This window comes from Labrus mixtus, chromosome 5, assembly GCF_963584025.1.
Source record: "Labrus mixtus chromosome 5, fLabMix1.1, whole genome shotgun sequence".
NCBI classification, from domain to species: Eukaryota; Metazoa; Chordata; class Actinopteri; order Labriformes; family Labridae; genus Labrus; species Labrus mixtus.
This window is the reverse complement of record NC_083616.1, coordinates 12,536,033-12,562,114: the sequence shown is the minus strand read 5'-3', so window position 1 is coordinate 12,562,114 and position 26,082 is coordinate 12,536,033. Positions and strand designations below refer to the sequence as shown.

General features: G+C 40.3%; 1 protein-coding gene across 1 annotated transcript; it reads right to left on the bottom strand.

The window, feature by feature from the left end:
- Nucleotides 1–5,022: 5,022 nt before the first annotated feature.
- Nucleotides 5,023–21,152, bottom strand: LOC132974774 (versican core protein-like). Its single transcript, XM_061039048.1, has 10 exons — nt 20,986–21,152; nt 19,475–19,538; nt 17,715–18,098; nt 16,503–16,677; nt 16,259–16,386; nt 14,519–14,812; nt 10,448–11,572; nt 6,656–6,856; nt 6,324–6,460; nt 5,023–5,142 (listed from the first exon to the last, which is right to left on the bottom strand). Exons 2-10 carry the CDS (start codon nt 19,536–19,538, stop codon nt 5,023–5,025), a joined length of 2,628 nt encoding a protein of 875 aa, XP_060895031.1. The 5' UTR covers nt 20,986–21,152.
- Nucleotides 21,153–26,082: the final 4,930 nt, after the last annotated feature.

Genomic DNA, 26,082 nt, shown 5'->3' with positions numbered 1-26,082 from the left:
GATGAGGGTACAGGTACAGTGGCTTTTGGAGAACCACTTATTCCAGACTCCATTGATGCTGTGGGTGATGGTGACACAGTGCTTGATAAAGAGGAGACAGTTGTTGCTGAGATAAGTAACTCATCCGTGACACCAGTAGTGCTGTCTCCAGAACTCTCAATATCAGTGGTAGAAAGGAAATATGCTGATTCAGATTTCGTTGTTGAGTCACTGAATGAAGAACTTGATTGCATTGTTGTAGTTTCACCACTGCTACTTATATATTCTTCCTCTGAAACATCAGATGCTGTAATAGATGAAGTTGTTGTTGGTGCCTCAGTGCTATAGAGTGAAGATTTAGCTGTAACATGGGAGGTGGTAGAGAACATGGTTTGGCTTTGGTCATCTGAGATATCTTCCACTGTTGCTGTCATTAGAGAGCTTTGCTCAATCTTTCCAGAAAAAGGTGTTACTGCAGGACTTTCTGTACCATCTACTTCAGTACTGTCTTGTCCAGCAACTGGCAATGCTGTTGGTTTCTCTGTGCTGAACAATGAGGAGGCTGTTGAAGTTGTAGTGACTGCAACTGAGACCTCAGTTGTGTGATCACCTGAGCTCTCTTCCTCTGTTGTTAGAATGGTAGAACTCAACATCGAAATAGATGACATTTTCTCTGTCTGACTTGTGGTCGCGAAAACCTCTGTTTTGGTTGACATTGGGGTTGGTTTCACACTGCTGGTGGTTGATGAGGGTACAGGTACAGTGGCTTTTGGAGAACCACTTATTCCAGACTCCATTGATGCTGTGGGTGATGGTGACACAGTGCTTGATAAAGAGGAGACAGTTGTTGCTGAGATAAGTAACTCATCCGTGACACCAGTAGTGCTGTCTCCAGAACTCTCAATATCAGTGGTAGAAAGGAAATATGCTGATTCAGATTTTGTTGTTGAGTCACTGAATGAAGAACTTGATTGCACTGTTGTAGTTTCACCACTTATACTAATATATTCTTCCTCTGAAACATTAGATACTGTAATAGATGAAGTTGGTGTTGGTGCCTCAGTGCTATAGAGTGAAGATTTAGCTGTAACATGGGAGGTGGGAGAGAACATGGTTTGGCTTTGGTCATCTGAGATATCTTCCACTGTTGCTGTCATTAGAGAGCTTTGCTCAATCTTTCCAGAAAAAGGTGTTACTGCAGGACTTTCTGTACCATCTACTTCAGTACTGTCTTGTCCAGCAACTGGCAATGCTGTTGGTTTCTTTGTGCTGAACAATGAGGAGGCTGTTGAAGTTGTAGTGACTGCAACTGAGACCTCAGTTGTGTGATCACCTGAGCTCTCTTCCTCTGTTGTTAGAATGGTAGAACTCAACATCGAAATAGATGACATTTTCTCTGTCTGACTTGTGGTCGCGAAAACCTCTGTTTTGGTTGACATTGGGGTTGGTTTCACACTGCTGGTGGTTGATGAGGGTACAGGTACAGTGGCTTTTGGAGAACCACTTATTCCAGACTCCATTGATGCTGTGGGTGATGGTGACACAGTGCTTGATAAAGAGGAGACAGTTGTTGCTGAGATAAGTAACTCATCCGTGACACCAGTAGTGCTGTCTCCAGAACTCTCAATATCAGTGGTAGAAAGGAAATATGCTGATTCAGATTTCGTTGTTGAGTCACTGAATGAAGAACTTGATTGCATTGTTGTAGTTTCACCACTGCTACTTATATATTCTTCCTCTGAAACATCAGATGCTGTAATAGATGAAGTTGTTGTTGGTGCCTCAGTGCTATAGAGTGAAGATTTAGCTGTAACATGGGAGGTGGTAGAGAACATGGTTTGGCTTTGGTCATCTGAGATATCTTCCACTGTTGCTGTCATTAGAGAGCTTTGCTCAATCTTTCCAGAAAAAGTTGTTACTGCAGGACTTTCTGTACCATCTACTTCAGTACTGTCTTGTCCAGCAACTGGCAATGCTGTTGGTTTCTCTGTGCTGAACAATGAGGAGGCTGTTGAAGTTGTAGTGACTGCAACTGAGACCTCAGTTGTGTGATCACCTGAGCTCTCTTCCTCTGTTGTTAGAATGGTAGAACTCAACATCGAAATAGATGACATTTTCTCGGTCTGACTTGTGGTCGCGAAAACCTCTGTTTTGGTTGACATTGGGGTTGGTTTCACACTGCTGGTGGTTGATGAGGGTACAGGTACAGTGGCTTTTGGAGAACCACTTATTCCAGACTCCATTGATGCTGTGGGTGATGGTGACACAGTGCTTGATAAAGAGGAGACAGTTGTTGCTGAGATAAGTAACTCATCCGTGACACCAGTAGTGCTGCCTCCAGAACTCTCAATATCAGTGGTAGAAAGGAAATATGCTGATTCAGATTTCGTTGTTGAGTCACTGAATGAAGAACTTGATTGCATTGTTGTAGTTTCACCACTGCTACTTATATATTCTTCCTCTGAAACATCAGATACTGTAATAGATGAAGTTGTTGTTGGTGCCTCAGTGCTATAGAGTGAAGATTTAGCTGTAACATGGGAGGTGGGAGAGAACATGGTTTGGCTTTGGTCATCTGAGATATCTTCCACTGTTGCTGTCATTAGAGAGCTTTGCTCAATCTTTCCAGAAAAAGGTGTTACTGCAGGACTTTCTGTACCATCTACTTCAGTACTGTCTTGTCCAGCAACTGGTAATGCTGTTGGTTTCTCTGTGCTGAACAATGAGGAGGCTGTTGAAGTTGTAGTGACTGCAACTGAGACCTCAGTTGTGTGATCACCTGAGCTCTCTTCCTCTGTTGTTAGAATGGTAGAACTCAACATCGAAATAGATGACATTTTCTCTGTCTGACTTGTGGTCGCGAAAACCTCTGTTTTGGTTGACATTGGGGTTGGTTTCACACTGCTGGTGGTTGATGAGGGTACAGGTACAGTGGCTTTTGGAGAACCACTTATTCCAGACTCCATTGATGCTGTGGGTGATGGTGACACAGTGCTTGATAAAGAGGAGACAGTTGTTGCTGAGATAAGTAACTCATCCGTGACACCAGTAGTGCTGTCTCCAGAACTCTCAATATCAGTGGTAGAAAGGAAATATGCTGATTCAGATTTTGTTGTTGAGTCACTGAATGAAGAACTTGATTGCACTGTTGTAGTTTCACCACTTATACTAATATATTCTTCCTCTGAAACATTAGATACTGTAATAGATGAAGTTGGTGTTGGTGCCTCAGTGCTATAGAGTGAAGATTTAGCTGTAACATGGGAGGTGGGAGAGAACATGGTTTGGCTTTGGTCATCTGAGATATCTTCCACTGTTGCTGTCATTAGAGAGCTTTGCTCAATCTTTCCAGAAAAAGGTGTTACTGCAGGACTTTCTGTACCATCTACTTCAGTACTGTCTTGTCCAGCAACTGGCAATGCTGTTGGTTTCTTTGTGCTGAACAATGAGGAGGCTGTTGAAGTTGTAGTGACTGCAACTGAGACCTCAGTTGTGTGATCACCTGAGCTCTCTTCCTCTGTTGTTGGAATGGTAGAACTCAACATCGAAATAGATGACATTTTCTCTGTCTGACTTGTGGTCGCGAAAACCTCTGTTTTGGTTGACATTGGGGTTGGTTTCACACTGCTGGTGGTTGATGAGGGTACAGGTACAGTGGCTTTTGGAGAACCACTTATTCCAGACTCCATTGATGCTGTGGGTGATGGTGACACAGTGCTTGATAAAGAGGAGACAGTTGTTGCTGAGATAATTAACTCATCCGTGACACCAGTAGTGCTGTCTCCAGAACTCTCAATATCAGTGGTAGAAAGGAAATATGCTGATTCAGATTTCGTTGTTGAGTCACTGAATGAAGAACTTGATTGCATTGTTGTAGTTTCACCACTGCTACTTATATATTCTTCCTCTGAAACATCAGATGCTGTAATAGATGAAGTTGTTGTTGGTGCCTCAGTGCTATAGAGTGAAGATTTAGCTGTAACATGGGAGGTGGTAGAGAACATGGTTTGGCTTTGGTCATCTGAGATATCTTCCACTGTTGCTGTCATTAGAGAGCTTTGCTCAATCTTTCCAGAAAAAGTTGTTACTGCAGGACTTTCTGTACCATCTACTTCAGTACTGTCTTGTCCAGCAACTGGCAATGCTGTTGGTTTCTCTGTGCTGAACAATGAGGAGGCTGTTGAAGTTGTAGTGACTGCAACTGAGACCTCAGTTGTGTGATCACCTGAGCTCTCTTCCTCTGTTGTTAGAATGGTAGAACTCAACATCGAAATAGATGACATTTTCTCTGTCTGACTTGTGGTCGCGAAAACCTCTGTTTTGGTTGACATTGGGGTTGGTTTCACACTGCTGGTGGTTGATGAGGGTACAGGTACAGTGGCTTTTGGAGAACCACTTATTCCAGACTCCATTGATGCTGTGGGTGATGGTGACACAGTGCTTGATAAAGAGGAGACAGTTGTTGCTGAGATAAGTAACTCATCCGTGACACCAGTAGTGCTGTCTCCAGAACTCTCAATATCAGTGGTAGAAAGGAAATATGCTGATTCAGATTTTGTTGTTGAGTCACTGAATGAAGAACTTGATTGCATTGTTGTAGTTTCACCACTTATACTTCTACTTTCTTCCTCTGAAACATCAGATGATGTAATAGATGAAGTTGTTGTTGGTGCCTCAGTGCTATAGAGTGAAGATTTAGCTGTAACATGGGAGGTGGGAGAGAACATGGTTTGGCTTTGGTCATCTGAGATATCGTCCACTGTTGCTGTCATTAGAGAGCTTTGCTCAATCTTTCCAGAAAAAGGTGTTACTGCAGGACTTTCTGTACCATCTACTTCAGTACTGTCTTGTCCAGCAACTGGCAATGCTGTTGGTTTCTCTGTGCTGAACAATGAGGAGGCTGTTGAAGTTGTAGTGACTGCAACTGAGACCTCAGTTGTGTGATCTCCTGAGCTCTCTTCCGCTGTTGTTGGAATGGTAGAACTCAACATCGAAATAGATGACATTTTCTCTGTCTGACTTGTGGTTGCAAAAACCTCTGCTTTAGTTGACATTGGGGTTCGTTTCATACTGCTGGTGGTTGATGAGGGTGCAGGTACAGAGGTTTTTGGAGAACCACTTGTTCCAGACTCCAGTGATGCTGTGGCCGTTGGTGACACAGTGCTTGATATAGAGTAGACAGTTGTTGCTGGAATAAGGGACTCAGCAGTGATATCTGTTGGAGTCATTAGAGAGCTTTTTTGAGTCTTTCCAGAAAAAGGTTTTACAGAGGGACTTTCTGTACTATCTGTTAAAGCTTTTTTTGTCGATAATTTTATTTTAGTTTCATATGATGTCACTAACGGTACACCAGTAGTTCCAGCTGTGGAACTAGAAGTTGTTTCATATTGGGATTTTTCTATTGTTGATTTTTCGGTACTCAGAATAGTATTGTCTGTTGTAGTTACTTTTGATGCCACAAAAGAAAGTTGACTAACATATTCAGTAATTGAGGCCATTGTTGACTTCATAACTTCGAAAGCAATGTCCAAGGTGGATGCAGTGATTGCAATGGATTTTGAAGAGGGAGTAGTCTCATCTTTTTTCCAGTCCTTCTTGGTAGGTGGTGATGTTTGTTTAGACTCACCAGTGACTGGGGTTGATGTTTTATATGTGCCTTCTTTTTGTTCTGTTTGCAAAATTATGTCACCCCCTAATGTAGCTTGATCTGTTACACTTAAACTTGACAATGATGTCCCAGTTCCTGTAGAGGTATATGTTTTTGGACTGGTAAAAATCTTAACAGCTGAAACCTCCTCCTCTGCTGTAGACATCAGACCAGCTGCAACTGTCTCTGTAGGTGTAATGGAAGGCATTTTGCTGTTTGCAATATCTCCCTGATGTGCAACTGTAGCCTCTGATGTTTGGATCTCTCTACCTCCATCCACATCTTGAGTTGAGCTCTGTGAGTCACTAGTTGTTGATGTCTTCCCATCACCATCATCAGAAGAGGGAGTGAACACAGTCTGTAACATGGGCCAAGTGGTGTCTTCAGCAGCAGGAGTAGCAGATGTCCGCAATGATTCCCCTGTGCTTTCCGCTTTATCTCTGACTGTGTAAAGTTTGGTTGAAGAAGTAACAGAGGTTTGGTCCTCAGCCAACTCTGTCTGAGTCACTTCTGACTCATTTTTGACATAAGTCGGAGTCCTCCCTGTCTCGCCCACCTCTTCTTGTATGGTGTTGATGATAGTGGAAGTTTTCTCAGCCTTTGTGGTTTGGGTTTCTCTAGGTGCTGTGGTGATCTGTGGCTCAGCTGGTGTAATTGTAAGTACCAAGTCAGCAGTGATAGCCGTGATATTACTCACACCCTCTTTGGCATCAGTGGCTGTTGGACCAGCTTCAGTGGTTTTTGCTGGAGCGGTGTCCTCCACTGTCGAGGCTGGTCCAGAGGTTAGTTCTTTCTGTGTTGGACCAGATTTGGGAAGCTCATCTACCTCAGGGCCTTTGTGATGAGTTGATGATTCAACAATTGGGATCATATCATCTGGGTTATATTTTTCAAAATCTATGATCTCTGTAGAGGTCAGTATTGATTCAGTGGAGCTATTAACAGGGAGATTGGTAAAACTATAATCAAATATTGTGGTAATTTCATTGCTTGCCCCCAAAGATGTCACATTAATCAAAACTTGGGTACCTTTGGCTTCCTTTTCCTCTTGACTCTTTGGCTCCAGTGTGATTTCATGTTTACCATTGATAAAGCTAACAGTTGGAGTGATGGTTGCAGCAGTTTGGGAGTGAACGTCTGGGTCGGCCCCATCAGCTATGGAGGGAGTTGGATCATCAGGCACATCAGGTATGGTATGAGACTGAGAATCTTGTGCTACAGCCTGGTCAACTGAAAGTCAAAATAAATACAAAATAAAGATTGGGTTGCAAAACAATAAAATAACTTCTGGCTAAGAATCATGTTAGATAAAGTTGGATTTAGGAATTCTGTCTCAGAAAACTTTTTAAATTGTAATAAATATTTTGTGAGAACTTTTGCCATTCCACACCATATCCTAAACAATGTTAGTTGATAAATGTGAACACTGCATATTACAAAAAACCTTTACAACATTAAGATATTAGAAGGTTTTAATCAAAACATAATTTTAAGCATGACTGTTCTATTATGTGAGCATTTTAATGTAAAATGTTTCATGTTGGGGCATCCACTCCCAGCATGATGTTTAAGTAGAAGTCCACAGACTGATTTCTGATAACACCAGCTGTCTGCTCCTTATTACAAGTCAAACGCAGAAGCCCCTTTCAGTTCTATTTACAACATACAACAAAAAATAAATAAAGGATTATTTTAAGGATGAAATACTAGGATGGACAGTTCCTGTACAAATTGCAGTGTGAGAGCTGGCAGCTGTGAGATTCAGCGTCTGCTGTTACGCATCTGCCTCCTGCAAGCTGCTGCTAAAGAAATCTATAAATCCTTGAGCACCACTTAACAGGGAAAATTATACCAACTGGTACAGACTTACATAGCAACCCTGTCAGTAAAATATTGCAGAATGTTGGTCACTGTGAAATAGTGTGTTTTCCAAAAAGCCAAAAAGAGGGTTTTTTTGCACCATGCTTGAATTTGTCAGGGAAATGCTGATAAGGATCGTGTTTATCGAGTTTCATTTGAAACAAGTCAATAGAGTTCTTCAATTAGCATGTTTAAATTTTAATTCAGTTCCCTCCTGTGGGGTAAATGGTATGTACACTTTCCCTTTCCTTTTCACTAAATAATCACTCAAAACAAACACCAACTGGGCCATAGTTACAAGAAATATCTCACATGATTTAGAAACATCAACTTTCAAACTTTCTCCCATTGATATCCAATTCTTTACTTTACATAAATTCTCTGATATGTTAGCATTAAGAAGAATAGCCTACATCTCCTGAAAGACCCGTACTTTGTGCACAGGAGAAGATCTGCACAAAAAGAATGTGTATGCAGCACAATGATTTTTGGCAGCCTAAAAATTGTCCAGACAAAAATGGACAATGGACATTCATCTCTGAAAATCATATGCTTCTTCCCGTTTATCACTCATTCTAATGCATTCCAGTTTTCATGCAATCACAAATGAGCAGTTTGTTCTAGGTTGTCCTAAATTGTTTGCCAGAGTTTTCATTATGTAGTAGAAGCATAGATGAGAATAGAGTAAAGCACACAGCAACATGATGTCTGTTGGTATACAAATTATAACTCTTCCCATCTTCTTTCTCTCTCTGCCCTTTGTCCCCTCTCTGTGTTTCCAACAAATGGTTATTAAGAAAGATTATTAGTTGCAAACAAGAACACCTGCACCAGTTCAGCTCTGCAGAAAGACATCTGTTTGAAACACAGGAAAGGCATGGGAACTCAGGCAATCGTCCCATCTGACTGGCCCTGTCGTCCATAATCCTCATAATTTCTACTTCTATTTGTCCCTCTCTCTCTCTCTCTCTCTCTCTCTATGTCACTCACTGACTCACTCACTCACTTGCTCACTCACTCTCTCTCTCACACACACACACACACACACACACACACACGCATGCACATACACTCGCAGTAGTATTGTATTGTATGCTCATTCTGTTAATTGCTATATGACATTTGTGGTTGAAAAACCTGAGTTTCAATATGTAAGTTACATTGACAAGTTGTATTGACACTTTTAACTAGTATATTCAATTATTTTCTATTAATAAGCAACATAACTCATGGATTTGTTTTCAGCATCCTTGTAATTTGCAGCCAGACAACACACTTTTGTCTGCTCTACCATATTTTCCAAAAACTTTCCCCCCACACACTGGGAGGGCAGAGAGAGACCTGGGTGTCTCAGCTGAGCCACATCACATGATGTAGCAGTGAAATTAGCTTTAATCACTCGCTTAAGCCAGGCCTCCAGCAATGCTAACAGAGAGGGAGCCTCTGTCTGAGTGATGACATCACCATTTTTGTTGGTGTCCAGTCCATGCAAAAGACAGGCAACTGTGCTTTCTCAGGTAGTCTGCCAACACAACTTTTTTATTGCCAGCCAAGCTGTCAGTAAGCTTGTGCAGTACATTTAAGACAAGGTATTAAGCCAGGTATTAAGAAACGTCTATTTTGTATTCCCCTACCCGTACAGTAATGTATATACATATTATACATAACTGCTAATTATTTTTATATAATGATGCAGATAATCATAACCTCATCATCATCATCATCATCATCATCATTTTTTATAATAATTTTTTAACTTGTATGTTTTCCAATTGTCCAATTTATCAGATCTATTCTTTGCATCAATGACACAGTATTGTAGCAACCATGGCAGTGTGAAGCAGTAAAGAAAATATGCAGCTGCCATTTGCACATGACATCATGTGCTGTTGACCTTAAAATCAAGGCCTGAATTTGTGTTTTATTTTCTCAATTTGGATATCTTGTCTTAAATAACACTATTTAAATAGACTGAAATGAGCATTTTAGCCATTCCTGGGTCAGGTCAAGTAAGCAAGAAGCACAGTACTAGTTAATGTCAATATAATGTAGAAATCACATCAATGAACTGTCAATCTAGATGTTTTGAAACTATATTCTTGCATAGATGGCCTGTGATTGAAAGCTTTGAAAGAAAATTAAGGTTGTCATTTCAATATTTAAAACTAAGATATTTGCTTCAAGTGTTCAATTTCCTTTTTTTTTGTGTTTTATCTTGAGTTTCTAAACGTATGTCTCTCAGATTTTCTAATTTGGTTATGACCCTATCAACACTCTCGCTACAACCATCTCCACGTGCATCTCTTTCCCTTTCTCTATCCCAACTTCTTAAAATGACTCTGCTTAGCTGGACTGACTGAGGAGACTTAAGAATCTTCAACTTGGTTCATGGTGGAAGAACTTACAAATGACTCACCATGAAAATACAAGTACTAGCACACGTAAGTGCTTATCAAATGAAAAATGAGGAGGAACAATCGTAAAAAATATATTTTTGTTGGAGGTCCTAATTTAAGATGAATTGATATAAATAAAGTTTTTTAAACTACCCAGCTGCAGAGCCACTTTAAAATACTTACTCTACTTTAATATGACCTCAGTCTACTTCCACCACTTTACATCGTCATTGGCAGAGGATCAAAAATACTTCTCTTGGCTTCATTTCAGCAACCTGGACAGCAGCCCCCCACCGCACCCCACCCCAACTCCAAGTTCAAATAATGAATAAATAAAAATTAAGAGACTTATCTCTCTGAGTATTTACCACACAACTGGTGTGACATCAATACTTTTTTCCTCTTTATGGTCGTTAAATGAAATCAAGACATAGCTTCTCATATTTGCACAGTTTCATGTACAGTATGATAATCCTTTGAATTGACTGTGCCAAGTGTGTGTGTCCAAGGTATTATGTCTTACCTGATACATTATGCATTGGCAAGCCAGAGGTCAATCGTTCACCAGGGCCCACTGTCTGTGAAGCTGTGGTCCTGACAGCTGAAACCACTGGAGCCGATGTAAAGAACTCTGTATCAATCTCTGCTTTGGTGCTGTCCTCTGTCGCATTGTCACTGCCATGCTCTGGTACTTCAGACTCATCAAAGACGTGTACACCTGTTGATGATGTACTCTCTGGCGGTTCTGTGGTGCTTATCTCCACCTCACTGCCCATGTGGCACATAAAGGTTGTGTCAGTGGTTATGTCAGTGGGAAAAGTTGTGTCAGTGGGAATTGTTGAGGGGATTGCTGAGGGGATTGCTGTTTCCTCAAAAACACCAGTGCTATCTGAGGGGCCGGGTGAGAAGACCTGTGTGGGCAGCTGAGCAGGTGGCAGACCCTCCGGAGCGTAATCAATGTCAATCTCTTCAATGCTGTGATCGTAGTCTGGGAACGATGTTGTTGAATGAAGCCCAGTGGTTGAGGGTGTGGTTTCTGAGGAGCTTAATGCTTCTTCGCTGGTCAGGTCAGTTGAATCTGTTGGTGTGTTGGTGAGGTCAGAGTCCATTGCTGTGGTAATCCCAGAATCAGGAATAGTTTCTTCAGTCTTTCCCTCAGCAAACATTGGCTCTGTGATTAGAGACTCATCTGGTTTTGGGACATCAGGTTGGATAGTTTTTATCTCAATTATAGAGTGATCGTCTGGCTCCTCCATGGGCTTGGAAACAGAATCTGTGGTATCACTGCTTTCTGTTGGGCTTTGGGGTGTTGTGAATGTGTCACCACGATAGGGAACAAATTCTTTATCAGTTACATTTTTGCTTAAGAAGTCATTAATGTCAAAGTCTGGTGGAACTGTGACATCATCAGCATCCTCTTCCTCTTTGATGGTGGGAGCAACTGTGGTTATTAACTCTTCTTTTTGGCCTGCTGGTGTGGGGCGTGGTGGAGACATACTAGTAGAGAACATAGATGGAACTGGAGAGTCTGGAGACTCTTCTGCCTCTGTTACAGTATCAGATGTTGGGCTTAGTGTAGTGGTAGTGCTCTCTAGTAATGGGATGGAGGTAGTGGGGCTGATGCTGGTGGTGGTGGTTTCTTCCACAGACACATCAACAAAAGAAGTCTGGTTGAACATCCATCTCCTTCCTAAAATAAACATGTTGACATATATTAATATGACATTTTCAGAAAGCTTTCTGACACATCACTGAGCCAGATATCTAGGATTCATCGTTGTTACACTTCCTGCTAGCAAAGATGCCACAATTCGATGAAGATACAACAGATAAAATGTGTTTTTATTCTAACTTAACAACGTTTACATATTCATGGCATCACGGCAAGCATATACAATTATAACCAGAAATACTAGTATACCTTGTAAGTCTGTGAAACAGACAGTGTGTAAGACAGGAGTCTGGCAGTCGAGGAGCAATATGCTACAGCTGCAATTACCGTGTGACACTTAACATTTGAGTTCAAAGTTTCTGGGACATTTTTTACTCTTTAAGTTGTTGATTACCAGCATTAAAATTAATTCCCGCAGTGTTTTTAAACACAGTACAAGCATTGCTTAATATGAAATAAAATTTTAATCTGCACATAATAACCTAAATTATCTAAAAGTATCAGTAAGGCCAATAATATCATGATTATCTCCCATCTGATAGCCTGTCTCCCATAACTGAAAAACAGATGTTTGTCAATGCCTTGCAAAATGTAGCAATCTTCAAAAGTTTTCAATTTCCTGTGAAACACCAATTGCACTTTGAATGTTTCTCTAAACATCTTCTAATTTTCCTGAAAGGGTTCACCTGATTGAAACAGACTAATTAAACAGCTCATAAGCAGAGAGGAACCTAGTGTTGTGTTTTTTAGAGTTGCCCTGATAACGCTTGACTTCTCATCAAGTCACCCTGTTCACCGTCTCTCCTTAAACAGTTCTTTACTGCAGCATTTACTTTTAGTTTGTCTTGAGCAACAGTCCTTGAATTCATCTTTTTATATCTCCTTGGTGGTCTTTAAATGCTGACTTGTTAAGTTTTTCTTAAAGTTTGATTAATTAATAAATTAACTAAATAAACTCAGTTTTCTCTTGAATCTGCCTTTTCATACACGCCCTTATGTCCTTCCATGATCCCTAATTCACTCACACCCATAAAAAACAGCATTACAGCTTCAGAAAGCTTTCCTCACTAGTGCAGACAGAATGTTTAAAAGCCAGCTGTTGACCATTACGTACTAGCCCCCTTTTCTTCATGAAACTATCTCTGATGTAAGGTGTGAGACACGTTTTTTCCTAACAGGAAAAGTAGGTCCTGCTCTCAAAGAGAGTGCATTATCTCACTGATGGATGTGAGCTGTTGCTGTTACAGAGACTTTAGTTTCCTTCAGGGCAACCAAGAGACCAATCAGAAACAATTATTCTAATATTCCCTCTACACCAACCTTCTGTCCCCCTGTCTTTCTGTGCAGTCTAACTGATATATATATATTTTTTAAATACATTAGGAGTGGGAAATCTTAAAAAAGATTGGATTGAGTCCGCCCAAACAAGGGTACTTGAAAGGCACTTAGATGGGGGCGTTAATACAACAGGACTGAGAGAGCTGACATGGAATACACAAAGCAGGAGATGAGGGTGGCCTGTTTGTGCGGCCTCTGAACTCCATGTATACTTATCAGTGCAAGAGTTAGCATAGCTCAGGGGCAGTAAATGGCCAGTCAGTGGCTGGCTTATCTGGTCAACCCCTCATTTGTAAAGATGGAAAGGCCAGGTCAGGGGTCATCGAGGATGACTGAATTTAGAATTCCAGCAGTAGCTTTGTCCATTATCCAAACGTCTGCTCTGATAAGTACAAGTGAGAATGACAGAGGGCAAACTCTGACAGCGGAAATAAGGTGAGAAAGGAAAAAGGGTGTTAGATAGTGAGACTAAAAAGGCTGACAGGTGTGTAATTAGTTACTTCTGCTCCATCTTTAAATGGCAACTGTCAACTGTCATGTTGTTTTGCCTGAGAGACACTGAGAAGTTAGGAACCCTCACATTTTAAAGGACTTATCCTGATTCTATTAAATTCCATTGAACCATGAAGTGTCATTACTTACGAGGATTGATAGCTATATATTCCCCTCCTCCCATGGTCAGCAATCAATGTGGTTTGCAACAAAACGCAAACCCATACCTATGTGGGTCTGGCGCTGCAAGTATGTAGAAGGTGGAATAAATGACAAATTTCAACACCTCCAACAACTTATCTAAGCTGATTTATTTCAAATCTGTAATTACTGTTTATAATATTGTCTAAAACGAAAAACTTAATATTTGGAAGAGCACTCAAGTGTATGAACTGTTTTTCTTAGTTTCCCATTAACACTTAGGTTAACTAAGGATAAAGCTTGAGGAGCCATTAACAGTCCAGCTGAAAGTAATAAAGAGGAGAAAGAAACACAGATATACTGACAGTTCAATAACTCTCCTGAAAACTATTGCTCATTAATCTCCCCATTAGAGTAAGATCTGCCATGTCCATTACTTTAAAGTAAACAGGATTTACTCTGATTATTTTTTTCTCCTTTTGGCAAATTTTGTGGCCAGAGAAATGGGTGGGTAACTTAAATGAGACAGTGAGGTCAGCTGGACTCTGCAATCTGTTTGACTAGTCTGGCACACAACATGGGCTACTCAGACGGTAATGACTCCTCTGCTTCTTACGACTGCTATTCCTGTTGTTCATGTCATTGGAACTTTGCAACCATATAGCAAAAAAAAAAAAAAAAAGTTGAGACAGGAGACAGTAAACATTTAAAATGCTGCTCTTGTTCAGATGTGGGAATGTGTACAGTGCAGTAAAGAAGCAGAAAGTCAAAGGGTGGAGGAGCAGAGTCGAAAAAGGGATGAGATCATAGCTGCTTACAGTAGAGGCCTGGTTTGACAGGGAATAGTCTGTGCCTTCAATCCCTGTCTCTAACTTTTTAAACCAAAATATAAACATCTGTACCATATGACCTAGCATATGCAAGTAACATATTGCTCCATGACATACAATAAATAAACGCAATACCAACAACGAGACCCTGTGAATAGTTTACCTTGAAAACAGTAAGCTCCAAGCTTCTTAGTTGGTTCTGGGAAGCCGGTCTGGTTTCTGTAACGGTACATGGTCCTGACACCTATCAGGCCTCCACCACACTGCAGTCGGGGTACTGCAACAGGATGCCGTGCACTTCCATCAGAAAGCCAGCCATAGTCACACTTGTCCAGACCATGTCGCCAAGCAGCATGGAGCTGACCAGGACTTGCCAGGACAGCTTTCCTCTTCTTACACTCTTCACTGGCCTCCTCAAAGGTCATCTTACGGGTCACAGGAGCATAGAACACTTCACCTAAAATACAGAGAGCAAAGTGCAACAATGACTTAGCAATAAGCACAATCATCAGTGAGCATGGTTAAAAACAATCTCAGAGGGTTCACTTGCAGTCTTAGCCAATTCCGAACATTGGCATGAATCACAGCTGGATCACTAACAGATGAATATATTTTCCATATTTTAAATATTTGCATTGAAAGAGAGGCTACACAGCCTATCATTTGGAGTAATTTCAAGCACATTGTGACATCAACTTGACCTTTCAAAATAGACTTAGCACAAAAAAAGCTGACAAAAGCCACAGCTGTGCAGGGCATGGACCCAAAACATCTCCCACCAATCATATTTAGGACAACAGTAGTTCATTCATTTTATTATTCTGAGGTGGGATAGCAATGCTGACAATGTGCCTGACCGGTCAATGAATGTGTCTGTTTTTCAGGGCACGGATTTCCCCTTCTGTCGAGTGATTCATATTACTTAATATGTAGCTTATATTTCCTTCCCTAACTTTGTTTATGTTAGGAACTTGTCATCCAAAAGGTAACGGCATTATTCCTGATTATGAAAATGTCTCTTTGTCTACAGGGTAACATCTCTGAAAGACTACAGAGAGAAAATATCTTAACTGAAACCACACAAAATCAAAACCGAGTTTGATTGGCAGACTACATGTTCTCAGCTAGTTGGGTGTAACTTTTTTATGTATCCCAAGTTGGTTTGATCACACTGATTAACTGTGACATTAAGATGAGGAGATGCTTTCCACCCAGTTCAATAACATGGTCAGTCACTTTGGCACAGTCTCTTTTTATTTGACATTAGGTTTGTTATTGGTAAACTCAAGTTTTACAACAACTCTTCTTGGCTGTATGTGTATACCCAATAACTTTAACTGTTAAGTAACCTACAATGTGTTTGTTTATTAAGAAAGGATCTACTCTTCCTGTACAATATGGTTTGGGTTGACATTCCCTGGTTAACAGCACAATTCTCAAAATATTATTAGATATCTTTATAATATCTTACAAATCAAATCAAACCTACAGAGGGCTGAAAAAAAGTTAAAATGTGTGAAGGTGGATGGTAATAAAGTAGTCAATAGATATAAAAATAAAAAGGCTGGGGTTGAGAATTGTGGACTTCTTATAGCCTGTGCCAAAAACATTTAAAACCCCAATTATCACATTTTTGTTGACTAACTCTTCTTTACACTCGATTCCTTACACCTGGTCTACAATGCAAGACATTGTTTGGTACAACAAATCATATAAAGCCCATACAATGTCCCCAATACAGAATTCAATACCACAACTGAATGAGTTATCACAGCGCTGTTATAATCAATTTCCTTTGGCAGTGTGATAATGTGAAGGGCTCACTATTTCAGCCAAAGGATGGGCCTCTAAATTAAACCTCATTACTTAGAAATAGAGAATCCTAATTCTGTGGTTGACTTACCATCAAGTTTGTCTGCATAACAGTAAACGTCATAGGTGTCCGTGGGCTTCCTGGTACCATACGTCCTAACACCAGGTTTTGTCTTCAGGTTACCATAGCAACCCTTCCTTGGCTTTGTAATTGGGTATCTGCACATTTAGACAACATGTATGTCATATCATTTAAAATACTCTGTACATGAATGAGTTGTAGCTTTGTTCATAAAGAATTAACCTCTCATCAGAAAATCTATATCAAGCCTCACCTCACTGTCTGGTCTGCAATCCAGCCAGCATCACATTGATCAAAGCCATCCTCGTAGGCTGCTTTCAGTTGTTCATAAGTAGCAATGGTTGCTCCAATATTCCGACAAGTTTGAATCGCCTTATGGTAGTCCAGAGTGTACCTGCTGGTGCTTGCCCGGTAGTGAAAAACCACACCTGGTCAACAAACAAACTCATTTTAGGGGGGTATTAAAAAATGTAACATAAGTAAGTTTTGTATAAACACATGAACATAGTGATCTGGGATTCATCAGTATAACTACACTGCTATAAATTATGGCAAATGTCTTAAAAGCACACACCACGACTCACTAATTGGGACTATCAGTTTCTTTGGAAAGGGATGAACTTTGCAATCAACCCAAAGGATAAACGAAATACTCAATACAGTTCACCACAAATGAACGAGAAAACTGCAGATGATGCCATGGCCCTTAAATCCCCATATTTGTGGACAGTAAACATACGCAGTAGATTTGATTGATGGCCCTAATTAACATTGCAGATAGTTGGAAAAGAGGTCGTGCAGATTGTAAACCAGAAAAAACCAAAACTATCCCAGCATCCCCCCACCCCACCCATGTTTTCTACATCCCCAAAACATGAGTTATAGCTCCCAGAATACTTCTTAAGTGAAATATCCCCCCAAACCCATCCACAAGGAGACTTTAACTTTTGGCTTGGATATTGGCATTACCGTATCCATAATTTAGCAATTGTGTGCATTTGATGAGTGATATTGAGGAAAACTGTTTAAAGACAAGTAAGAAAAAAACTTGATAGATTCCTCAAAATGCCCCACTGAGAGACAATTCTCCACTGACAAGGTGGCTCCCTATATGACAGTGATGGATAAGGTTATAACAGCTTTTGTTTTTCCTTTAACAATGTTGGACTACAATCCATATTTAGGCTCCAATGGCAGACAAAGTTAGCTGAAAGAACACTGGAACAAAAACATTGCATCATTTGGTATGGACAGGGACCTGATGTCTCATTGTGCCTTTTTTAAGAGTGCATTGCCTCTAAAATAAGAACTAAAAACTGTGGTTAGTCTGCATAACAACCAAGTAAGCAGAAGGGTGCCCAAAGTTCTCTTATGCAGTTTACATTTCCGTCACCACTTGCATTGCATTTCACTGTTATTAAGTCCATGCATCATCCTCCCTCTACATTCAAGGATTGTGTCTTACCATTGACATCAAGGTTAACTGTGTCCTGGGTGTCCTCGATGCCGTACATGACCTCACAGCGATAAGTACCTGCATCACTGGCACGCAGCTTGACCATTGTCAGTGAGGCATCGCCTACATCCTCGGGGTGACTGGGCACTGATACACGATTCCTGTAGATGGAGCCTATTTTGATCACCCCATTTTGTGCCACCAGCACCGTGGATTCTACTCCTCCTTCTATTTTGGTCCATTTGATACGCAAGTAATCTCTGCTGTAAATGGCTGTTCCATTGGGACTGATGACTGGTGCTGAGGTTGGGATGGTGGAGAAGAAGCAGGGAAGGTTCACCTTCCCTGAAAGGGACCCAGTGACTGGTTTTATTATTGATAATGTATTGAGGGCTGTAAGACAAAAAAAAAGGGTTTAATGCATTTCCAATTCATATGAATTTATTTGCTAGTGATACTTGTGTTTAATTTTTCTATTCAAACTCATGTCCCCCCCCCCTCCCATTCTGACCAGTTAAAGTTGACACTACGAACTGACCATTTCATTTACATTGACAGGGTGTTACAACTACACCCTGCCGAATAAAAAATAACATGCATCATGGCCTTAAAATGGCTCTTGGAAAGTCAAACCACCTCCTTAAAACGATGACTGAAGGAACATATTCCACACAGCATGTAGTGTATGTGCACTATGTTTGAATGAAGTTACAGAAAAGTGGCTAAAGTCATGGCTGCATTACTTCACATAATGCTACCGCTAATCATGTGCATGTTAGTTTCAGTCCTAAATTGATCTCTCCATCATTTCATCATAGTTCCTCATCAAGAACTAACTGATGATGACATGTAGAGAAAAAAAGGTGGGGGCAATTATCAGCATGCTGCACACTAGACAATAATCTTAATCACACTCACATTGGATCACAGGGTTGTTTTATGGTACATTTTACAACATTTTGAACATTGTAAACATTGAACGTTAAAAAGTAACACCACGGCTAAACCTTGCATTAACTTTTTTTTTTTTAAAGCAGACACCAGACAGGATGCCAGACAAAATAGAATAGCAACAGGCTGAATCACATGTAGCGCTTGTGGAGAGAAAGATGATTAACCACTTTGCTTTTTTTGTTTTTGTGAGTGTGTGAATGTGGATGGGTGGGTTTGGGGGTGGGGGTTCACAAGGAACAATGTGGGAATTGCTCTGGAAACAGTGCTGGGACAGCCCCAGAGGCATGAGTGTGTGTGCTTTAACACAGGGCCTTATTAGGATAAGGGGTGAAACCAGCTGTTGTTTCCCATCTAATTGAAAGGTGTCCCTCCATACTCAGAGACAAGGCCAGGGACAAGGGTGTAGCAGAGCCAGGGGGGCCAGAGGGGCCCAGGGGGCAAACCAAAGTTGCCAACACTGTTACCTTCACCCTTGAGTAAAGTCTTGAAGGTTTCAAAAAGAGAAGAATTGAAGGGTCTTATCACAGTTTGCTACATTAAGAGCAGAGTGAAGCCATAATGCTATGAGGCACCACTGACACATGAGCAAGTTTGCTGTAGATAAGCTGTAGAGTACAGACGCCAGTCATATGTGACTATGTCAAAAGACTTGTGGTAGGTTGCTTCACAGTGAGATGGACAGAGGAAAAGAATGCATGAAGGATAGGGAGATAAGGTACAAAAGAAACAGGGGGAGATGGGGAAAGGGGTAGGCACAGAGGAGGGACTCACAGAGACAGAGGTTGAAGGGAAAGACTTCACTTATTCAAACTTACCTGTTGCAGTCGCAGCTTCACAGACACAGTAAATCCACAGGATATGTTTTATATTTAGAATCATCTGAAGGAATAAAAAATATATTTTAGGAAACATCCCATACAATGTCTTTACCAATATACATTTGTTGAGGTAGAATAGATAGGTCTGCTTAAGATTGTTTCTATCATGTGTGAGATTAAATCATATTGTGTTATGATCTATTTTCTACATAAAATTGCAATATATATAGAAATACTGAAACGTGTATTTAGTGCATATAACAAACCAATGATTCACATATGTAACGATACATTAACTTGAAAGTATTTTTCTGGATAGCAAAGCACATTGATCTCACTCTCTATAAAAGCCTCTTCCAAACTTTGGAAAGACTTGGAATTTTACAGTTACCTGATATATCATATCCCCAGGGATATTATTTTAAACTGGTTTTTCCATTGATGGGCTTTTAAGACAAAAAATAATAATTCAATGATCAAGGCTCATGTTTTCAGGAAATTAGTGGGTGGCAGGGCTAAGATAAAAAGCTTCATGAGAGTTTTTGGAGACAGGCAGCAGCAGTGAGCCCCCTGTCCTTATTTCCACCCCACTGTATAAACACTAGTGGTGGGTCGCAGCGGGGGCTGCAATTTTCGCCCTATAAAAACGAGACACTCGTTTTATAATGACAATAGGCAATGAAAAAAAAATCCTCTTCTTAAATATATCTGGATGGGTATGATAGTGATTTAATGCCAGCACTCCCAAAAGTTTATCCCGAGTCAACGGACCCACCCTAATTGAAATTAATAATGAGACTTTGGGGAGTCGTTAAGAGAAATACTTCCAGGACCGATTATTTTTCATATGCTTCATATTTGTCTCAAATTTGGGAAGAAAACAACAGTCGGGGTGTGTTCATGGGATCACGTGGATTTCTAGGAAATTGAAGAAATTATAATTGACTTTTAAGCATTACACAGGCGTTTATCTTTTTTATTTTTAACGAGTGTCTTGTATATGTAGCTCTAGTTGTTCACTGTCACTACACGACATGATTTATGCAACTGGGAGCTGTAATCATATTGTAAAAAGGAGTTTAAAACGACTTGCTTTAGTGCCAATTTCATGATGTTTTCATAAACACCTGTTGCCCGTGGACTCTAAAAGACTAGCGGGTATGATAACATAATATTGATTAACATTTCAATATGAACTTTTAAAATCAGTGGAGTAATATAAAATCCGCAGCGCTATATTGTGAAAATGTGCATGCCTCAGTGAGTAGCGGGACACTCAGGTTATCTGAGGACAACGCGGCATCACTGGGTGCGTTCCACTTAAACTACAAGTAAACTGAGAAGTTTACAGACATAGTTTGATTTGTTTCGTTGTTCTTACATTTCAGCGATATGTATGACATATTGTAAAAAGAATCAGCAAACATTGCATCAATGATATGTCAATTGAGAAAAATGTTGTGTCAATACTACGATCAAGTCAAACAAAATTGTTTTTTTAAACTCACGTTTTAAGTTGTTTTATTCCATAAAATACACAAAAATCGAAGATGTCCTTAATTCCAGTTTGTCCCAGTGCGTAACATGCGTGCGTAAAAAGAGCCCAAATATGTCCACTCCACAAAACCGCGCAACAGCACTTATCTCCCCGGTGCGCCGTCCTCGTTTTGATGCTCCAGAGTTGTAGAGTCCCGCTCCGGGATGATCCTGGTTCTAAACAGCACGACAGAAACAGTGAAGTGCTGGCAAGCAACAATTTCAATTTTGCCTAACACCCTGTTGTTTTGTCACTGTGAGAGAGGAGGGGCAGAGTGCCCATCCGAAAAGTGAATGAGACACCTTGGGGAGGAGGGAAAAAACTTAATTTGGTCCTGTGCCAGAGAGGTACAGCCTCATCCAATCAGACCGCTGTGGAATCACGTGGGTTCTTTTTTGCAGGTAAAACATCTCTCAGTTTGGCCTGAGTGCATTTTCATTTCAGACCACATAACATGAGGTAGTAAACAGAAAAATCAAATAAAAACACATTAATACAAATTCAGACTTTTATTTAATTTGGGCAATATTAATCTCGCTTGCTGCTAAGGGCACCATATATCATCAACTTTCTTCGATAATGAAGTCTCTTGTTGATGCCATGTGTATAGCGCACCAGCCATATCCAAGGGTGCGCAATGGAAACAGGGTGGTGCAAATATGTCTCTGGTTGATTTTGAGTCACAACCCTCTGTTTGTTCCAACAACACATTTCTGTTAATATTTTTGGTGAGCTTCTTTTCTCTGAACGTTATATGAGCTGCAGATCTTAATGGAAGTTGATTTCAAAATGGCACAGAAAAACAGGTTTCAGGTAGCTCTCAGGTTTGCCTGAAGAATACACTGTTGCATTTTTACACACATTAGCTGAAGCGTGGCTGGAACCTCTGTGCTTTGCTTTTGCAGATGGGGGAGAGGCTGGACCAGTTTATCAGCTCCTTACTAATAATCACCCAGATTGGTTACTGTCAGATAAGAAGGACAGCCAAGCCTGGTGAGCTATAGTTGTCTGTGTGTATTTGTGGTTGAATGATGTATTTTGAATGATCTCTCTAAGCTGTATTCAATTGTACATGGGAATTGTATAGCATAGGCTATAACTTGTAACTTTCAAGGCCAAGAGATAATGTTTATTTTTCAATTCGTAGTTTCTCTTTTTTATGAGAGATGGAACAATTATTCCTTTTCCTCAGCATACCATTGTTTAAGCGTTCCTTTATTGAAAGCATCTTAAGACCAAAGCTTCTTCACATTAATTAAAACTGACATGTAGGTCTGGTTGCTGACTCTAGTGGGATGGACCATTTGTTTAAAATCATGGTGTTGCCTTCTGAAGATACTTACACCAGCTGAGACAGGAGCAGAGGTGATAAGCCTCTGACAGAGTTGATTGCTCCTGAAGCCCAAGGGCCCTTGTAAAAAGTCTTAGGTGCGTTTTCCCTACCTGCGTGCATTGTAATCATTTCAGGCTTCAGCTACCCACAGTACATCTTTCCTGTGCATGGCTGGACTGGTTTGGACAGCCGGACTGTGAGAAAGAGAGGAAGTGGGGAAGCAAAGGTTAGACAGAAGGAGAAGACTGGAATCTCCTAGATCTCCTATGTACAACTAGCCACTTATTCTCTTTTAAAAAAATTAAATAGAGACATAACAAGAATATGAATGATCCTCAATCTTTGCATTTTGAGACATTGGCCTCCAAAAAGACAGAGGACAGAAGTATCTATGTACTGCAATCAATAACAGACTGACACAGACAAATTGCATTCTGATGTCAAAACACAAGCAAAAAGGCATCATGATTTAATTAAAAAACTTGACAAAGAGCTCCAGCTGACCCAATTCTGGGTGGAATTTGCCACCTGATCCCAAAAATAATAAATAACTACTCAGTTTTAGAGATTCGGGAATCATTCGATAATTTTACAGCTTTGCCTCCTTAACTGAGTCATCGTTAAGTTGAAAGTTGCAAGTCACTTACTGCTGTGTAAAATGTCTCTACTGTATGTCTAACTGTGGAAGTCCTGCTGCCTTTCATTGCCCATAAATCAATGAGTCAGAGAACCAATCAAAGAGTGTTTGATCCTGGTGATCTGCTGTGAAGGCCCAAGGATAATCCACATATCACATGACCTATAAAGGTGGTCTACCTCCGGCCCCATGCCATCACAGACAACATAAAAAACAGGCATTCAATTTATTTGACCCCAAGGGATCTTCCCCACTGAAACGCACTACCCTAAAGCTGTTCTGATTTTAAACTGTTTTATTAATTGTATGAAGGACAGCTTTTACATGTCCAAAAAAAAAAACTTCAAACTTTGAACACTGAAACTTTGAGCTTGCTCTCAGATCAGGTTTTTTAGGGGAAGTTAAAAAATATCAAATATCTACAAGTATAAGCAGTTTTCAAGACTTGGATCACTGCAAAGTCATCGGACACATTTGACGATATATTTATTTCTGTTTCAATGAACTCAAATACAACATCCAACAAATGGTACATATCAAGTAAGAAAAAAAAATACTCGTACTCTTCTCACATATGCCTGGAAGAAAAATACATTTAACAAGCTAGGCTAAGTGTTACACAAACTGCGACCTGTCACATAAATAAACTGAGGATACAGAAAAACCCCGCCACACTTACTATTGATGTATGTGTTTTTTTGAGTGACCCTCCTGTTAAGAGCAGAAAATGAGAGAAAATGAAGTCCCTCTGGTCAGACATGAACCTTGATCATTTGGAACCAAGTGTGGAGGCCCCAGACTACCATGGCTGATCTTTTCAGCTTTAGTGAGAGGCCAAGAGAGGTAAGAGACAGCATAGGAACAGATTTTAAATGTTTCTGTAGACCAAAAGCAGGTCAATGTATGTTTGACTTCTTTAATTACAAACCTTTTTTTTTTTTTACAGATACAGATATAGATTTGATTTTTAAAAAGTGACGGTAAAAATAGTCAATCGTCTGGTTCTACATTTTGAAAAGAAAGCACTGAAGTTCTTCATGGAGGAAAAAAGATGCATTATTAGTATCATCCAATTATAATTTCTAGCCATGTTTGCTTGCATTGAGACATCAAAGTCATTATTTGATTGTGTGGTTGATATATGGACATGTAGGAAGGATATTTTACAGTTAACCATAAACATTATACATCAACATGACATGAGCTGTAAAATGAGCGTACACCTTTGAGAGTAAACCTTCAGTACCGAAAAATTCAAAATACTGCACATGCTACTCATATGTATGTGCCAAAATCAGGGATCAAGATTTGTATATCTGTATAGAACATGTAGAATATAAAACACTGGTTAGGTTCTGAAGGGGGCCCTTTTTCTGATGAAAAATTAAACTTTTATCTATGTTTTAGAAGAAGCACAAGAAGAGAGCAGCCATAGATTACTACCCTTTCCTCTCAGCCAAACCACACCCACTTGTTTCTACGACTTCCGAACAGCATACAAATAATTGGAAGGAAACAGAAAGAAGAAAAGCCTTCACACTGCCATTGTGAGGATAACTGCTCAAGTGGCACAACGGTCTGGAGTCCTAGGGTCCCAAGTGTCAATCAGGTGGGCACCAGGTGTCAGTCAACAGGCAGCTGTCAGTCATGGCAAGGACATCTGGTGGACTGTCTGTCGGTCTGAGGAGTGTTACGAAGATACAGAGGTTTGCCCTGCTGTCCACTAATTGGTGCCTCCAGTGAGAGCCATGAAACGGCTTCGCTTTATTTATTTCACCAGGTGTGCCCATTTTCACAGCACACTTATGTCTTCCCATTTTTACATCCCAGACTTTGTCTCAATGTTAGAAAATTAGCGTCTAATGTTCTAATATAGGTCTACGAGAGATAGCAGGCTGGATCCCAGTTGGGATCAAAATGATTGTTGACAAGTGTCTCCCTCAGGTACCACAGGTCAAATGTGGGCTGTGAAAGGTGAAATCAGAGCCCGGGAATCACTAATATAATGAGGCCCATCTCTTATTCTTAAATAAGACCTAAAAGACATGAATAAATCTTCCATGAGACTCAAACATGATTCCTGATGAAGATTTGATCAGATTGAGATTAAGCCAAACATCAGAGCAAAGCTCTTGTTTAAGGGTCTAGTTCCAGTGGTAACTTTATGAATCACTGCTTGCCCACCTTCTAGCAAACCACTTTAATCTGAGAAAATGGCAATGGATCAAAGAGAGAGGAAGTAAGAGAAGGGGGGGGGGGGGGCAGGGTTGATAATCAGAAACAGACCGCTCCCACGTCACAGACAACATATTGCAGGATTGTGGGAAGCATTTAATTCTGCAACCTCATCATTTTTGCTGTAATCAGCCTATACACGACCCCTAGGGACTATAGGTTCAATTAGGTTTTGGTAAGTGTCATAGTTGTCAACTTAGCACCAAGGTATTTAAACATGTGTGATCTGTGGCGTCTGTGCAGAAGATGTGTTCATTTAGTCCCCATCGTAAAAATTCCCAGGGCAGCCCTGCTTCTCACTGTACTTCAGCCAAAAGAGGGTGTGAGACAGTCAGTTATCAAGCCCTTCAACGATGAGGCCAACACGACAGAAGGCAATGTGGACAGCTTGCTGGTCCTTTGGTCTCAGACCAAGAGGAAGTCAAGATATGATCACATAATGCATTCCCAGACATGGGAGAAAATCAAGTCATCTGTAGAGTCATTTTGGTTTCTTTGGTTCCAATTAGCATTATAAATGATGTTTTGATAAATCTGCATTCAAATACTTTTCAGGTCATCCATTTAAATACTTGGGTGGCATACACATAATTAGAATTTCTTAGTGGTTGTAGTACATTACTGTACATTTCGATAGCATTTTCTGGTCATGCTTAAACATGAAAGCATGGGATGTTGATACAAGCCAACAAACCCAAAAGCATAATTTATTCATCTTAACAAGCCAAAATGTAAGTAGGATTTCAACCTTCTTACACTTAACTTAACCTTCTCTCATAAAATGAGTGGTGAGCTTTATTGTCAAATCTTAGTAGAATACTTCTATCCACTCATCAGTAACTGTGGAGGGATGGAGCAAAGGG